Below are 18482 nucleotides of genomic sequence, written 5' to 3'. Positions count from 1 at the left end.
TAGATCAGCCTCACCTATACGGACTAAGTGACCCGCCCGCCGCAACTTATTCAGCCGTATTTTATTCACAACCAGACGTTCGTGGTGTTGTTCATAAATCTCGTCCTTATATAGGCTAAAGAATTCTCCATTCTCATGTAGGGGGGCAAAAACTCTTCGGAGGATTCTACTCTCGAACGCGACCAAGAATTCGTAATTTTTCTTTCTAAGAGCCCAAGTCTCCGAGGAATAGAATGGCAAGATCATTGTCTTGAACAATAAAAACTTTGACGCTATGGTGTAACGTTTCGATCGAAACAGTTTTTATAAGCTGAAATGATCTGTTGGCTGCCAACAATCTTGCGCGGATTTCGGAGTCCTGGTTCTTTGGTGCTGACGTTGCTCCCCTGTAGTTCATCTTGCCTCCATTTATGTGCAGCCCAAGATTTCGCTCCGCCTGGTCGATCTGAATGAAGGTACACTGTACGGGCAGTTCTTCCCATAGTGTCAATATCGTCAGCATAGGCTAGTAGTTGGGTGGACTTGAAGAGAATGATACCCCTCACGTTAACATTTGCACCACGAATCCCATTTTCCAAGGCTAGAGAAATCGATCGATCCCATACAGTCGGGAAACAGATTTCCCTCTTTGTTTCGGCAGGATGAGCATCGAGGTGTATAAGGCTTCATCCGGTTGACTTGTTGGTAAAACTTTTGCGCTTGGTGCGGTTGCTGCTTGTATTTTTCGAGTTCATAGACTTGTTGCTTCTCCCAGGCCTCCCTTTAATGTCTGTGAAGTCCCTTTTCCACTCGACGAAGTAAATGATCTCTGCACGTGCCCACTTTCTCTGACAGTGCAGTATTCTTCCATTCTGTTGCTAGCTTACATTCATCGTCGAACCAGTCGTTCCGACTTTTTTGTTACTGGGGCCAAGTAACCTGAGGCCTTATCAATGATGACGCCTTTCGACGATTTCTGTTAACTGATGTTATCCCGCCATCGGTTTCCCCCCTTATGAGTTGTTGTGGATGGCTGCAGTATTCTAGGCGGTGTTGTAATTCGAGCCCGGAGCGCTATGCCAACGAGATAGTGATCCGAGCCTATATTGCCCACCCACCCCAGATTTGAATGAGTTCCATTCCGGCCCGGATTTTCTCTCTACGGTATTGGAGAGGTGCTGGCTTTAAATGAACACATTCTCGGGAATTCGTCCAACTTTTGATCTATACCAGTGAGATACCCGTAATTCTGGACACACTAAAGAAGAAACTTTCTGTCGGTTGCGACGGTTTAGCGAAAGTCACTCCAGACGTGTCCAAAATGCAACGTACGGGAGAAAGCAGCGGGGCTTTTTCAGATCACTCAACGAATCCCAACAGAATGCAGTTTTCGGTAACAGAAGGGAAACACTATTGGAGACAGCATGAGCGTATTACCGCCGAAGGCACTCACCATGCCGGACATGAATTTTACGAATATTACTGAATTGGAGGTTCGAGGAACCATAAACAGCTCGAAGAACTGGAGGCGTCCATATCTCCGGATTAGATGCAAACTTCTGGTACAAAAAGCTCAATGATGCCAAAGGGTATCGTTTCGCAATAAACTATAACCTACGTGCTAAGTGTGAGCTGACACATTTGATGTAAATGACATCAAGCTGTATGTTGGTACTGATGACCACCTTGAAAGTCTATTGCGAATAGTAAATATGTTTAGTCGTGATATTCCGATGGAATTTGGATTAGACAAGTGTCGAATCTATGCCATCCGCACAGGTCATAACGAGTCGCATGTCGGACGTAGCACTGGTGACCTCCACATCCAAGCTATGATCGAGATGAACTTCTACAAGTACTTAGGAATTCTGCGAGGAACCCATGATCGAGTTGATGGTCTGAAGGATGCTCTGCTGTCCGAATTCCTGCGACGTGATGCTGATACTGAAATTTCTCGAGGAAAAATAAAATAAGCGCACTGGGAATATTGCCGTGGACGAAAACTGATCTGGAAAACATCTAGCCGCGAATACTGACTACTAGGTCCAAACTCTGCCGTGGAGCGAATCAACCTGCCTCGTGACACCAGATGTAGGGGCGTCGGGTGTCGTTGACATGGCGCAGCAAAGAGCAGGCGAGACCCTTGTATGCAGCTGTTTGTAAGGCAGACTGTAGGTTGACTCCACTTAACTTGAAGGATTGATCTTTCAATCTTCTGAGTTTGTTGAAGTCAAACCAAAAATGGATCGATGAATGGAAGTCGAAAGCAATGCACGGAAAACACGTGCACAAAAAAATCAGAACGACTGATTCGAAGATGAATTTAAGCTAGCAATGGAGCGGAAGAATGTTGCATACTGGGAAATGCTCAAAAATGCGAGCACGTGCAAATATCTATCACAAACTCAACTTTAACGAATTTCTCCACAAAAAAACATCGGCCAGTTGGAGGTCCTGAACTGAAGGCGACGGACAAATGCTACCACCTTTAAGCATGGTAAAAACGGTTCGTATAATTCATCGGCTCAAAAACCATAAGTCGAAAAGAGCTGATCAGATCAAATTTTCTCTATGCGGCAAGCGTTGAGAAAAACTGTTTGAATCTGACCATCAGTTGCATATTATTTTCATCGACTTCAAGGCTGCCCATGATAGCATAGCCAGGGCAAAACTGTCGACGACCATGAGAGAATTCGGTATCTCGACCAAATTGATAAGATTCATAGGTTGACCCTGACCCCTCTCGAGACATTCAACATCAACAACGATCTAGGGCAAGGAGATGCCCTATCATACATTCTCTTTAACCTGGTCTTGGAAAAAGGGATTCGTGATGCTAATAATGCGAGAAGCACCACAATTTGCAAATGCACTCAACTAGTGGCCTATGCATCCTCCGAAGAATTTTTGGGCCTCCTACATGAGGATGGACGATTCTTTAACCTATATAACAAAGAAATTTATGAAAATCCGACTGAATAAGTTGCGGCGGGCGGGTAACTCAATCCGTATGGGTGAGAATGATCCAACCCGGAAATTCTATTAGGGCAACATCAATGGTGAAAGCAAGACTTCGCAGACCCTGCGCCAGATGGAGCAATGTTGTACGAACGGACGTCAAACAATTTTTAAGAATATAGAATTGTTGGACTTCCGCGCAAAATCAGGATGCCTGGAGTTCCTAATTAAGACAGGCCTAGACCGCATACCAGTTTTGCGCCAATAATGGCGACAAAGACTGCAACATAGAACTTAAACGCGGTAAAAATGGCCACAAACTCCCTCACTGCTACAGCCTCTGAACTCAACATGGTATCGGCATTTTCATTTGAACAACGAACAAAGTGCTATCAATGACCAAGCGACAGAAGCTGCAGAAATCTAGAAACTTCCCAGTATTATCTTTACGGCCACCAAGACTGGTTTCAAGTAACTGACACTGTTTGAACAATCGGGATCCCCATCTGATGGTCGCTTACCTTTGCTTGCCGGGTGCGTCCGCAACTTTTTGCAACTTCGGAGAGCAGGGCTAGACCGGAAACCGTTTGCAACGCTGTCATGATTATGATGAATGAATAAATCGCACATTTTGCTAATATTTTCTCATGTTCTTTCATTTCCAATATTAAATTTCATAATGTACATGTAATTTCACTTTCATTTGTTTAGTTTACACTCAGGAATTAGTCATCATCGTCGCAATGTATTTTAATATATTTTTCATCATTTTCTTTTTTTTTTACTATTTTGGATTATTCAAATTTATTTACTCCAATATGAAGATACATACAACAACGGGAGGGTTATTTACTTAACTAGAAGTAGATTTTTTTCTCATTTCTTTGTTACAACTAAAGATTCCTTTTTGCTTTATTACATTTCGATCATACTTCTTATGTATGTACACATGTGTTATTGTTAAACTCTAACTTCTCTTTATAATTATCTTTCGTCGTGGATATAAGATTTTCATTAGTTCTGAATTATTTAACATGCATTGAAAACTGCATTACTTGTTTAATATGTGAAATAGGACATTTTCGTGTTAACATATAAATTTCCCGCCTGAATATTTGGGAGAACTCATGGTGACGGCGGAGGAAATTAAAATGAATAGCAAATAATGTCGGCCCAGAATGCTATATACGTACTTCGTGGGACTTCAAATATCAGTTGGCCGTTTGTGTTGGATAGACAAATTGAAATTTGGAGGAGAACGGAAAAGTGTTGTTCATATTTTATGACTATTATTGGTTTGATATGAAAGCGAACGAGTTGTATATTTATGTCTGTATGAATCAACTGAACGGTTGAATATATATTGCATTCATGTAGACGCGTACGTTTACTTCAAAATTAATCTCTCTCCCATACAAAAAGCTTAACTTAAGCTACAGATGTCTAGCTTTGATTTTATAGTTCCTAAAATAATCGATCAATATAACAAAAAAAGGTTCAACAAAAGTCAAATAGTCAAATAGCCATGCTCAATACTCTAACCTAGGTCGATTACGTGTAAACAAAAAATAATATCATTTTACAGTATATAAAAATGGACATGTACTGTACACATATTAAATAAAGTTCCAATATCAAATAGTGATGGATTCAAATCTAATTTCGAGGAGTTTTCTATGAAATACTCTTGTCATAATAATAAAACACATTCCTTGCTCTGCAATCGAGCTATAGCGAACTTCTTAACACTGAACCAGCAGCAGTAGCGATACCAACGAAGACTTGACTCGTGCAGCAGCAATCAACATTCAACGTATTCTTTTATTTATCATTTAACGCTTTTTATCTTCACCCGAGTCTAGGTGATTTTGGCTTACGGTACTGAGTACCCTCTAGAATATTTTGGATGGAATGAACAAACTGCAGAATATAATAGAACCAGGACGTGTGGATACACTATAGAAACACGAGTCTATACGATTGGAACAAATGTTTTTAAAATGTTACTTAAATAGTGAGTATTTCACTGGGACATCGAATTCAATTTGCCCCTAGTCCCACAATATTCTGGAGTCTGCATTTCTCATTCATCCACTCTCAATGTTTCTGACTAAACTATTTACGGATATACAAACATGTTTCTCTCTTATGCAAAATATATTTTATAAAACTTAAAAAAGATCAACGATTATTTAATATTATCATGTGAAGGGGTTTGCAGCTTGTTTCAGCTTCACAATACACTTTAATCCTAAGGGTTAGGTTTAAAAACTGGCATTAGAAATTTCGCTTCTCTAAATATTATTCTCAGATAGCAGCTCGGGTAGTTGAGTTTCTCGACTGAGTTTACTTAATGTTCAATAAATGCTTATAAATATGTTCATGTCAATGTTTTTCATCATCTTTTTCTTCATATGCCCCCGACTACGATAAACGTTTACTACTTTCAAAATCAAGCTTGCAAGCAATGCCCGATTTTACTCTCAGTAATGGATCAGTTTTTCTGTTTTGCCTAAAATTTTTGATTAAGATAAAGAGTTGGATGAAGAAATAAATAATAAGAAAAGATAAAGGCTCAAGTATAGGACGCACGTTTCGGAGTATGTACGAATTTACGTCTTAAAGACCGAACAGGATCAGGACTACAAATTAGAGCAAAATTGTTTGTTGCATTTTGTAAAGGATTTGAAAAAGTGCAAGAGGGAATACAGTTCCATGCATTTAGGGAGCATGCAAATGAGTCATGGATTTATTGCGATTGAAGTGTCTGTAGAATAAAAATGTCTCTGCTCTCATTCCTCTTACCAGCTAACAATAATCCGAGGAGGCCAACCACTTCAATTTTATGTCAAAATAATCTAGAGGAAATGAATGACACTCATTTTCCCCCCAATACTACTCTAAATCGAAGTGGAGGCCAAGTACGTATTTCAGTCATCACATTGCAGCAGACGTTTAGATCTCTATATTCACATTTTCCTCTCTAAAACCGCTTGGGCCGACGTGCCCATATTCGTACATAACTCCGATCAAACAATTACATGCAAATGGATGCCTTGTTGAAAATCATAAGGCCTTTCTTTGCATCACATACGCCAACATTCCTCTCCATAGAGAAGAAATGATCCATCAATGACTACTTTCCTCTTGCCTATGTACATTAGTAAAAGGATCTCATTTGTCTACGCTACGTCTAAATTAGATTTTAGGGAACATACTTAAAATGGCAGCACATATAGTTTGAGGATTCGTCTCGTCCGGATACATTTGCATAACTGTTTGAACTTGTTCCTCGGGAAATATGCTAGCTAAGTGATAATGTAGTCGTCGTCGTTGATCTTGCGCGGCTAGAACAGTTGGCGGCGCATGATGGGGCCATAGATTTATATGTGGTTCGGATGACGATGCTGGCGGTGGACCACTGTGCCATGGACGTGACGGATCAGGTGCCGAAGCGATTCGTGTTACGCTCTGAAACGAGGAATGAATTATTATTTTATTTAATTTAAGAAACAAAACGCAGAAAAGGAATTTCTAATTACGTATTGCCCTCAGAGGAAGGAGCCAGTAAGTAAGCTTAATTTATGGTTAAAACTAAAGAAAGATACAGAGTCAAAGAGAGTCCGTTTTAGGATCGGTATAATCTCGGGATCGGAGAATGAAAGTAGTTGTCGAGCTCCGCGAAGAGATCTTCAAAAATTTCTGTACTACTGCTGTAAGGTGATGCAGAACATAATAACGGATGAGGCAGAACGATCCGTCAGACAATTACAGAGGGTAAAAAGAGTACACATATCAAGGAAGAATGGGCCTTATTGCAGGTAAAGGAGCTTGAGAGAGTGAAGTCAAGAACGATAATTTAAACGAAGAAATTTCTTTTCAAGAAAGAGAGGTCGGGGAAATCAGCGTTGTACAGTTTCTAAATTGCGACAGTTGAAATTGCGAAAGGGAGACAAATTACAAAGCAATATTCAACTTGTTGAAAGGTGGAGTGATCGCCTCATGCAATACATCTTTTGACGATCGACCTCAATGAAGCAGAAACTATCACTGTCGGTGGCAATGTCCTGCCGAGAACTGAGCGATTTGAATATCTTGAATCAAACCTATCATCATCATGAACTGCTAGATATTGGTAGATTCGTTCAGTAGCTGGCGTTCTTTATGATCGACCATTAAAGAACGTCTCAAATCCAAAATTCTCCGCAATATTGTTGGCTCTGTCTCCCTCTATGGTTCTGAGTGATGGCCAACTATAAATGACAATGAAGCGAAGCCCCACGGTACTCTAGACAAAGATAATTCGCCATGATCTTATATGTAATGAGGAGATTCGTGATCAGTATGAGGTTGAGTCGATCGTGGAAAAATTGGATTGGTCTGAACATCGAAGTCGGTGGGAAACAACCAAAAGGCCTGCTGAAACCACGATTGTTTGATACGCTAGATGGTGATTTTAAAGTCTCTCGACTTTATACAGGTCAGGACTACGAACGAGTAAATTAGCGGAATCGATCAAGGCCGACCGAATCCGCTTTTGAACGAGACAAAAACTCAAAAAGACGAAGATTCAAGGATGTTTTTAGCAAAGAGTTAAAATCAAATACTTTTCATTTAAATCAAGCTTATCATCCAAAGTTATACGCAGACCTCAAAAGGAATTCAGAAGTGATAGGGGTGATCCACCAAGAGTAAGAAGAGAAAAGGAGGGGAATGATTCAAGTGAATGATATTTAGTGGCGTAGGCGAAACAGATAATTTAAGGTCTTCTGTGAAAATAAATGCAGGCAGATGAGGATAGAGGGAACGTCATTAATGAAAAATGGGAGTAGTACGGTGGCTAATATAGAGCCTTGGGAGACTCCACAACAAGGAGACGAAGAACAAGATGAACAACCATGTAAATAAACTTTGCAAAGACGGTTAGATAAATAGGAGGCGTGCCGTGAGATATTGAGGAGGGCAACTTGAGCAGAAAGAGTTTGGAGAGGACTATATTGTGGTTAGTGAGTGGTCCTTTAGAGAAATCTGTGTAAACAACGTGTCCCTTCTGTCATAAGTTGAGAGATTCAGCGAGGATGTTGGTAAAATCAATAAGGTTTGAAGCAGTAGATCGATGTTTAACAAAGCCAGGTTGCTCGTTACCTATGAAATGACCGAAGTGTGAGGTCAAGTAGTCTTTGACGTACCTCTTTAGAATTTTGTAACAAACGGAGAGAAGGGAGATAGGGCAGTAATTCACAGCTAGAGCAGAGTAGGTAGTAAGAATAGGAATAATAAGAACCTCCTTCCATAGATGAGGAAAATAGCATCACTCGAGACTTTTGTTGAAGATTATACACAGAGGGAAGGAAATGTATTGTTTACAGTTAACTAAGAAGAGGTTAAGAAGCCCATCGAAACCAAATCAAAGTTTCAAGATTGTCAAGATTCTGCACCTAGAAAAAGCGTAGAGGGCGCAAGAGCCGAGGAGGTAAACATGAAAGAGACAGAAAAACACTGTAGGTTACAGGATTATTATGGAACGTTGACAATGGAGCCACCAAAATTGATGAATGGAATAAGGGTTATGGGATTGTGATTGTAGGACCAAAAAATTTTTTAAATTAACGCAGGCAAGGGCGACTCCGACGCTCATCAAGTATCGCTTAATGCGCTTTCTTGGTCACTGACTTTACAGCCTTGAAATGAGCAAGGTCGGTGACATTTTTGGAAAGCATTCTTCTTGTTCCGTAATGCGGTGTTTTAGGCGGATGTTTTCATAGATCTCGTTGGTGAACCAAGTCGGATAAGAGCGCAGACATGTAAGGAAAGAGGGGGTGTAAAAGGCGAACCAATATGAAAGGATATTGAAAAAATTATTAAGAGTTTGATCACACCTTAAGTTAACACAGAGTCGAATGATGATAAAGTTAAGCGTTGAAATTGGTTTTGTGGAAATTAAGCCTAATTGATTTTCGCGCAAGGTCGGAGTTGAACCCAAAGAGCTCTGCATTAAATTCAAGTGCGACCAAAGGAGTTTTTTCCGTGTTTAATTTTCAAAGAGAGATTGGGAAGAGCTCTTAGAAGGGATTGGAGAGATAGAGTGATTAAACTAGCTAGCTATATTCCCAGCAAAACAAGAAAGGCAATAAGAAATTCAGACAAATTGTCGAACAATTCTGCATACACGTGAGTAGGCCCGCATAGGGGAAGTATAGACAAGATACAAACAACGGAAGGGAGCTGGACGGGATGCACGTAAGGCAACACAATCATAAGAGAAGAAAATGGGGAGCTTAGAGCTTAATACTTTATAGTTAAGCCAGGCTTGTGGAGGTGCTAACGTTATCCGGTCTGATACTTACTTCGCACAACATCACCCAGTATCTTTTTTTTAGGGATCGGTGGAGTCCTAAGTCCGCATTGACTTGATGCCGGACCGGACCAAATGGAGAGCAACTTGCTCCCACTCTTGATGGTCACCCAGTATACCATGTTGTTAATTAGGTAAATGTGTAAGCTTTTCCGAGTCATCCTTTTCTTATACTGCTTTCTCTGGTCAATATCATGATGCCGTAAAATCGCGTCAAAAATCCATAAATCGTGCCCATGGCATTTCGAAACATATGGCATACATTCTCAATAGTTTCAGATTCGAAGATTTCGGGAAGAGGAAAGGAATACGCCAATTGAGGAAAAGGAGTTCACTAAATTGGTACCAAACAATTCCAACGGGAAGACGTATCATACTTTTCTGCTCTTTCCACCCAAAAAAAAACGCAATATACAATCTCATCCAAGGAAGTTTACCAGCGTGTCCACACCTGAGAAAAATGCCATCCATTAAGTCTGCTTCAAACAAATCCTCAAATATGCCCGACTTTGATTTGACTGTCAGCTTAATAACTTTGTTTGATATATGGGAACATATATGATAATTTTTGGAGTATCCTGACGGTCGAATTTTTTCATTACAACATACGCTTCACCAGAGTTTTAAATCCGTCTCCGCGGTGATTTGTTTGAAGCAGTCTGTGTTCACTTCACCTCCTGGTTGGCCTTTCATCTCCTGCTCAATTCTTCACCTTCTGGTTAGTGTTCTGTGCTCCTGCTGTAGCCTTACGATTATTGCAATTTCACTCTGAATTGGCTGTGATTGCCTTCCTAGAAGAACGGACTGATGATATCTCATCTTCAGATTGCTGTTCAAACCGTAACCTTTAGAAAATGAAGTTACTATTTCTATGCTAGTGATGCAATTTCATATCGAGATGCAAAATTCATTGCGCGGTCTCAAACCTAAGGGGATTTAATCTGAAAGTTCTGATGCTCCTGACGCCACAGGCCAGAGTATGAGGAGCGATAAAAGCAAATCTGCACAGTTCATTGGAAGTTTATATGTGATGAAGCTTGATAAATCTCCTCCAACTGTTTCGGTTGAACCATCGTTTGCTCCAATTTGAACACCCTTCGAAGCAATTTGCAACAATTGAGTCTCCCAACCCTTTTCAATCCATCTTTTCCGTTATTGTTTCGATGATCCGATTCCCTGCATTCGCTCTACATGACCGACCCAATACAATTTGCTAAATTTGATAAAAGTAGATGCCCTCTCGTCGATTACTTCGTATACTTTGCCGAGAATTTTAGCTCAAAGGTTTTAATCTGTTCCTCCGCAATACCTCTGCTTGTTTGCTCCGTATATTTTGTTTAGCCCGGGCTTTTGTTAACGATATCGGCCCGCTCCCATGTAGCAACATGGGACACATCTTGTAGATGCCTTACCTGTTTTTCTGCAAACTTTCTTTAAGCTCATAATCGAACTCTTCGACAAAGACTTTTAGCTATCGAGAAACGGCCAAGATTTGTTATTGGGAATGCTTAATTCCGCTTATGTGTCAGATCCGCGTCTACTCACAGTGGGAGCTGGTCCCATCCCCCTTCAAAACAACAATAATAATAATCGTTGCCGCAACAATCCATATTGGATCTGGACCTTAAAATTTGTTTGAGCACTTCATTGAAGACCATAACGGTACACTACAAGATGACAATACCCTATAAGAGCCAATGTGGTTAGCATTGCGCTCGCCTGAGATTATTACCCTCATTTGACTCAGGTACTCATTTATAGGTGAGTCGACTGCTATCCGACATCAGTCACGAAAACAAATCCCTCGGTCATCAGTGAGATTTGAACCGCGACTTTCCGCTACGACTGTCCAGCGCTAACCACTTGAGCCACACTTCAAATCAATACCAGCCTTTACTTCAATCCGCAGCCTAAAAGGGCTTCGATGAACTCCCCAGAGAATACTGATAACCATCAAAAGGCTTTCATCTCTAACGAATATCAAGTTTTCGAGCACTCTTTAAGAAGACGGACGAATGTAGGTAGTTGATTGTTCTAATGATCGTTCAAAGTAAATGCAGCAACAAGTTATGAGAACTGCATCGTTCCTCTGATCAGGGGATCAGAGGTTAGCGCACATAATATTGATTTACTGGCCTATACTATATCACCCCCCTATCATGCGTCCTCTTCAACCTGACCCTCGAGAAAGTGATCCGTGATGCTGAGGTAAATGCAAGAGGTACGATCCTCTTTAAGTCCACCCAACTACTGGCCTGACGATATCGACATCATGGGAAGAACCACCCGAGACGTACAAACTGCCTTCATCCAGATCGAGCAGGCGGCGATTGGCGCGAGATCTTGGGCTGCACATCAATGAAGGCAAGACAAAATATATGGTGGCAACGTCAGCACCGAAGACGAATCAACCAACATCCAACCGCACTGGTCAAACACAAACACGAAAAAGAATAAGAATAGGAGAATACAACTTTGAGACCGTTGACAATTTCTCCTATCTAGGGTCAAAACTCACAACCGATAACAGCTACGATGATGAAATCCGCGCACGGTTGTCAGCCAACAGAACCTATTTCAGCTTACAAAGATTGTTCCGCTCGAAACGTCTCACCATAGGGTCAAAGCTCTTACTGTACAAGACTATGATCTTGCCAGTCCTCATGTATTCCTCGGAAACTTGGGTTCTTAGCAAGAAAAATTGCGAACTCTTGGCCGCGTTCGAGAGAAGAGTCCTCCGAAGAATTTTTGGCCCCCTACATGAGGATGGACGATTCCGTAGCCTACACAATGACGAAATCTATGAGCGATACCATGACCGTCCGGTTGTGGATAAAATCCGACTCAATAGGTTACGGTGGGCGGGTCACTTAATCCGTATGAATGAGGATGATCCCACCCGGAAAGTCTATAAGAGCAATATCTATGGTAGAAAAAGAAGACGAGGCAGACCCTGCCTAAGATGGAGCGATGGCGTAGGCCAGGACGCCAGACAGCTTTTGGGGATATCGAATTGGTGGACCTCGGATACCGGTTGTTGCGCCGCTGATGATGATGATACCATATCACCAAAAACTTACAGGAAATCGTTAGTCTTTCGATGGTCCATTCAATGACGTTCACTATAAGCTCCCCGTGCAGGGAAATGAGCAGGTCGGCTCTACCACGGTTTTCACCTTTTGTGGATGAAATGGCTACTCGCCGCCAATATTTCCTAATGAAGGACACGAATTGCTCCCCGATTTCGAAGTGATATTATCTCGTGCATTAAAAACCCTTAAATAGGATGGAGCCTTTGGGCTGCCTACTCAGTAAATATTGGCAAAAAAAACTGAAAAGACATAAACAATGGCGAATTGAAAGCAGGGGTTGCTATCACTGCAAGTAAATAGCGATCTGATGCAGTGCATTTCCAGAATTCAAGAACAAAAAATTGTGATATGTCTGCATTTATGGCGCAAACAAACCGCATTTACATTCCCATACTGCTCACTGTTTCCTACTGTGGATTTTTCGATTTTCCTACTTTGGATTTGGAAATAAAGTCAATTTTTAACACTATTCTACTATAATTTACTTAAGAGAATGGTCAAAACCACAATACTTTGATTGTCCTTTGTTTTACAAAAATTGATGAAAACGGAAATTAATAAAGAAAATAACCATATAAGTAGCGAAGAGATATGATGATGCTATCAAAACGAACGATATGTAAATTGGTCGTAAAGATTAATATCTTCATTTCAGACAATACCAAAGTCCAAAAAAAATCCTGCCCTAAAAGGCAAACACTTCCTCTAAAGTCCTCTTGAATATCTCTTCCAATGTCGCCCCAAAAAAGTACGATTCGAATAATATAAAAATATACCAACCTGATGCAAATCCCACTGTGTCGGAGGATGATGTGTTCGTGGACCGCTCAATGATGGTGCTAAAGGTCGATGCGGAGAATGTGGTTGGACAGCGGCCGCAGCCGCCGCTCCACCACCTCCACCTGTCGGTGCCAAGCATCGTTGCATCTGATATATTCGCGGATCGCAACCGGCTGGATTCAATGTCAACTGTCGTCTCAATTTCTTATGGAGATTTATTGATTCATCTACAGGCTCGGAATTATTAGCGGACAATTGCTTTGATGTTGCCGAACTAGATACGGGCGATGCCCCAGCTTGTGGTGCTGTAGATGGTGCTTGCGTTCCTGATGCTGACCACAGTGACGCATAACTTGGATGTAGTCCAAGGTGTGGGTGGGTGGAGTACGCCTCACGTGAAATATTCTCAATACTGTGTGATTTGGGGAAATTAATGTGGTTTGTATCTGAAGCAGGGTGACAGGTCGACGGATCCCACGCTGGGATCGGTGACTGTTGTGGTTGCTGTTGAGGCGTTGGTTGCGTGAGCGCTGATGGTTTTGCAGTGGCGCAATCTGGAGCCCCAGATCTTGTTCTACACAATGCTTTTCGTGATGATCTTTCTGTAGAATTCGAATCGCTAGCTCCACTTAAAGGAACGCTAAGAGATTTTCCTTGAACTGGTTGTCGTACAGATTCTGAAGAAGAATTTCGAGCTGATAGGTGACGAGCGGCGTGCTCTGAGAGCCGCTCAGTTACAGATTTGTGGGGTCCTAGGCCTCTTTCGGGGTGATGAAATTTGCATTTGTTGCCATACGTACATTTCTTGCCATATGGGCATGGTGGTGGTGGATCACCTTTTCTGTAAGGTTATAAAAATATTAATTGTTTTTCTCTAGGTAATTAAACTTAAAAAAAGCTCACTTGGGTTGAATCCGTAAGAAATTATCTAGAGTAGGTCCAGATCGACCTAGAGGATCATCTGGTGGCATAAACCGGTCATTCACAAACGAATACATTAGAACCCGCTCTTCCACAACTTTCTTGAACTCTGAACTTTCTTGTACCAGATCTCGGTAGTTATCATTCGAAACCACTATTCCATCATTCGCAGCTGCCAACTGTTAGGAGAGAGTTAATAGATAGTTACATCTTTTGAATAATTAGAAGTTGAATTTCTTACCTTTAATATGTATCTATCATCGTAGCAAACCATTCGCTTTCCCCCAACCAGTCTTGATGGTGTAAAAACTAACATACGGTCACGTTCCAGCTCATTCAAAATCTCTTGGTCCTTAATCGGATTATCTGGGCGAGAGCTTTCCTTTCGCCATTTAGGCACGAACACAACTATATCTTGATGGCCACGATTTTTAAACCAATCAACGCATAATTTAATTCCTCGACACGAGAAAACTTCTTTGTTACCATGACTCATTGCCACGTTACTACCATCTATGACTATTGGACGTAATCTATTCACTTGTTGTGAAGGGTCATCACTAAAACTACATGTTGCTGCAAGAGGATGATGTATAGCTACATCGCCACCAGCACCACCAACTAGAGACGCTGTTGATCCACCAATAGGCGAGAGACATTCTGCAGTGGGTGAATCGCAGCAGAAATCTCCTTTATTGCTATGCTGTGCTCCAAGCTTTATTAGTTCGCCTAAGAGTTCATTTTGCGCTGGGTCTGGGCCAAGCCGAGCTAATGCTGCTTGGACTAAGCGCTCGGTATAACCGAGTTTCAGTGCGAACTCAACTCTGGCTGTATAACTAAAAGGCCGCTCGGATATCAAATTTGATGATTGTGCGGATCCAGGCGAGGGTGATGTAGATGGTACATTCTGGGGTTGTTGAGGTTTTGTCACATATTCAGCAAATTCTTGTCCTAGTGTGTCACTTGTCGTTCGGGATACTTGTTCATGATCGATATTTTTCGAATTGTTATGGGTGTCATCGTTTTCGCAGTCAGAATCATAGCTGGAATCCTCCGCTTCCGCTATGGCTAAGCTCTCAATGTAGTGCTGCAAGAGAGAAGGAGAACGATACTTAAAATTTTTCTAGACAAAAGTAGAGAATATAATTACTATATTTAAGGTAATATTTAGGAAAAATCAATTCTTTGGGAAACTGAGTTTACGGCACCTCATTGAATGTGATGCGAAACCGGACTGGGAAGGCACCTTTAGTAACATGCGGCTCATCACGTGTGGGAATGCGACATCCTTGTGAGTAGTAATATGGATAATCAGAGAGAACTTCCCTATTTGATCGGTCTAGCTTAAAGGAATGTGATGTATGATGATAGTAGACAATTTTCAACATATTAAAAAGTATTTTGCTGAGAGTTTTGTTCACCAAGGCGGAGGCAAACTTATCAGACGCTGCCTCACCTCTATCCGGCGGGGCAGTGTGACCGAAGCAGCATCACTACACTACACTGATAATTCAAAAACCCCACATGGTTATGAATTATAGTCACCGAAAGCTGACGCTTTCAAACCTTGGCTAGTCTGAACCTAGAAAACAACTTCTTTTTGTTTAGGGAGATATCAACACCAATGGTTTCTATCAGTCAATCGGCTCCGAAGAGTAGAGGTGATGCAGCATTGCACAAAGAAACTGTCAGCAAAATATCCGTGCACCAGGAGAAAGGAGTAAGGCGCTCCTCAAAATTAGTGCGTACCGCAAGATCCTTGCGATTTACAACTTAATTTTAGCATTGAATTAATTGGCTTAGGTGTAAGGACACCTATATTTAAGTTATGACATTCCTGAGGAAATTCTTGTTGTATGTGTAAATATGCACCGCAATGCATACTTTTTAGGGAGAATCCTAGCGTAAATTTGGCCTGCGCGATTCCCATGCATCCGTAACATAGAGCCCATAGAAAATAAAAAAACGTGTACGCTGTAGAAGTATAGGTTTGATAACTACCAACCGAACGAATCAGAAATTCAGGGGACCGTAGCGCACAAAAAATTATGGTATTTTTCAACGGTCTGGCGGGTGCTAAGATATTTCGTTCCGGTGGAAATAAAAAAGAAATCATATCCGTGTTACCTGCCGGATAGCGCTAACGATGGAAGCAGCAAGTGCGATATTCAATATTTTCGGTGAACAGTCGGCAATGCTTCCTGGCATTAAAATTTATCCCCATGTCATGTAGACAAGAGTAAGGGACGAAGATGGAATAATTAAGAAGGAATACCAAGAAATACTGCCTATGAACAGTATACACATATATAGTGGTTTACTCTCGAATTCAGTATTTTCCTCGGTCATAAGTTTTACCCGGATGGAGTCGAGAGGCTATCATGGAGTAACAACGTGAGGATCATTACCCTTTCTATACTGCATTTCTGGATCTAAAGAAGGCGTTTGGTCGTGTGCCACACAAACTCACCTCGCTCACTTGGCGAATAAACCTAGTGTCACATGAAATCGTGCACTGAGTTTAATTGCCCTACCGCAATCCGAAGGATAAATTTTTCCAGGCGTAGCAGGCAGGGCTGTAGAGAGAAAATCTGTGACCGGCGGTAGCTGTTTATTTGTGAGTTTCTACCTCCTCCTTCCCCAAAAAATCCGGATCTGTGAAAAATAACCTCCTTTTTCTTTTCTCTTCTCAAACCTGAGCAACCTAAAAGTAAATCGTGATTCCTGCGCTCGGCATCATCCTGCCCTTATACTTTGTAACGAGTATACTACAGAAGGTATCTCTACGTATTGGTCAGTTTTAAAATGACGATGTGATTTCCAATTCTAGTGAAAAAATAGTTTCTGTTACAGGGATTTGTGATGATGGTATTGTTATCTTTGGCGACACTACCGACTGAAAACTTGATACATTGTTCCTCAATATCAGGCAGAGAAACAGAGATTTCTATTTGGTATCTGCGAAGGTAATATACTGCTTGAGCCCATCATATATACATACTACTTCCTACTACTTGAGCCCATCGTCAGAGCTGTCTTTCCTCTGGGTAACTATCGACAAAAACAATAAGATAACTGCTAATATCAGTTATCGATGAGATCCTCCCCATTTGGCTCTACTTGCCCGCATTTAGCATATTCCTAATATCTATAGATCAACAATTCACCCAAGCCGGTAATCAATTTTATAGTTTCAATGGTCAGATCGTTCACGAAAATCATGTTACCAATCTGGAAACCTAATTTCAACTACTCAGAGCAGTCTTTATCCGCTCTAGCAGTTTCCGCATAGTGTATGGGAAGGTAAGAGGATAGGTTTCCCCAAGTTTTACCAGCCTTAGATACGAACATGTTCATTTTATTATTCCCATAATGTTGGGAAGACTTTGCTTCCGAGGTTGAAGGCCATATTACCCTTCTCTTCCTGGCCCGAATTTATCTCCACATATCTTAATTTCCAATGGCTCTTTACCTAAGTTACTACTACTTACTTGGAAGATAATACAAGTCTCTTATGATAGTAACAATTCTCCCCTTGCGAAAGGAATAGTATCTGAACGATGGTAAAATAAGTGTAAGTTATTACTCGTGCTCTTAAGTAAAACGATCACAACCGAACTCCCACAAACTTTTATTCATCTGTGAGCAAATTACTTTCAAGAGGCTCCTTCTCTATGCTACACATCTTTTGCAGAGAATTGCAGAGGGGAAGTTCAGGCCCAGGGTGTATAAAAGTTCTTCTACATTACCAAAATAGGTATCTGAGACTGGCCTTAGTCAGAAAATTCCCTGTTGATTCCGGAGGTACGCTATGTAATTTCTTAAAAGTGTCTATAATGGGCCGCTAATAACATCGGGTCATCCTCTTCTCGTCCTGCCCTAGTGGCAGGTATATCAAAACCATTTCGTGTATTTGTTAATGTTCAGCAAAGGAACGCCCTCTTGTCATTTTCTCCTGGTGGAAACGGCCATCAAATATGATGATGGATGTTCAATCACAAAAAAGGCGACAAACTTGTATGCGACTATTACAGGAGCATCTTACGGCTTTCTTCATCCTACAAACAGGAGTGAGGAGAGGGGGCTAAAAAGAGGCTTTTATCGCCTTGCCTACAAAGTATTCACAAAAATCCTGGAAGGCAGGTTGAAGTCCTTCAATAAAAAAGTCATCGAAAGATACCATCTATTTGGTAGCACCAATGATCAGTTGGCTCTCAGACCTTTTTTCAAGGAATTACATTTTTTGAAACAGTTTCAAGAAATTTAAAATTATTTCAAAGAATAAAGAAGGTGCTAAATGTGTATTCTACTATAATCAACTTATATTTAATGTTGTGAAATCTAGTACATGACAAATGCATGAAAACACCATTCATTCTTCGTGTTAGGATTCTAAG

The 18482-nt window shown here is 41.1% G+C and overlaps 1 protein-coding gene across 2 annotated transcripts in view; it reads right to left on the bottom strand.

Annotated features, from left to right (window-relative positions):
- Positions 1-3566: 3566 nt before the first annotated feature.
- Positions 3567-18482, bottom strand: part of LOC119654199 (endoribonuclease ZC3H12A) — a 164430-nt gene continuing 149514 nt past the window's right edge. For both annotated transcript variants that reach the window (XM_038059404.1, XM_038059405.1), the window contains exons 2-5: positions 14327-15172; positions 14068-14264; positions 13165-14005; positions 3567-6408 (exon numbers count right to left, since the gene is read on the bottom strand). In XM_038059404.1, coding sequence (XP_037915332.1) covers positions 6136-6408; positions 13165-14005; positions 14068-14264; positions 14327-15172 — 2157 coding nt within the window. In that variant the 3' untranslated portion in view covers positions 3567-6135. The remainder of the gene's footprint in view (positions 6409-13164; positions 14006-14067; positions 14265-14326; positions 15173-18482) is intronic.

The sequence above is a fragment of the Hermetia illucens genome, chromosome 4 (genome assembly GCF_905115235.1).
Source record: "Hermetia illucens chromosome 4, iHerIll2.2.curated.20191125, whole genome shotgun sequence".
Classification (NCBI taxonomy): domain Eukaryota; kingdom Metazoa; phylum Arthropoda; class Insecta; order Diptera; family Stratiomyidae; genus Hermetia; species Hermetia illucens.
This window is presented reverse-complemented; position numbering and strand designations above follow the sequence as displayed.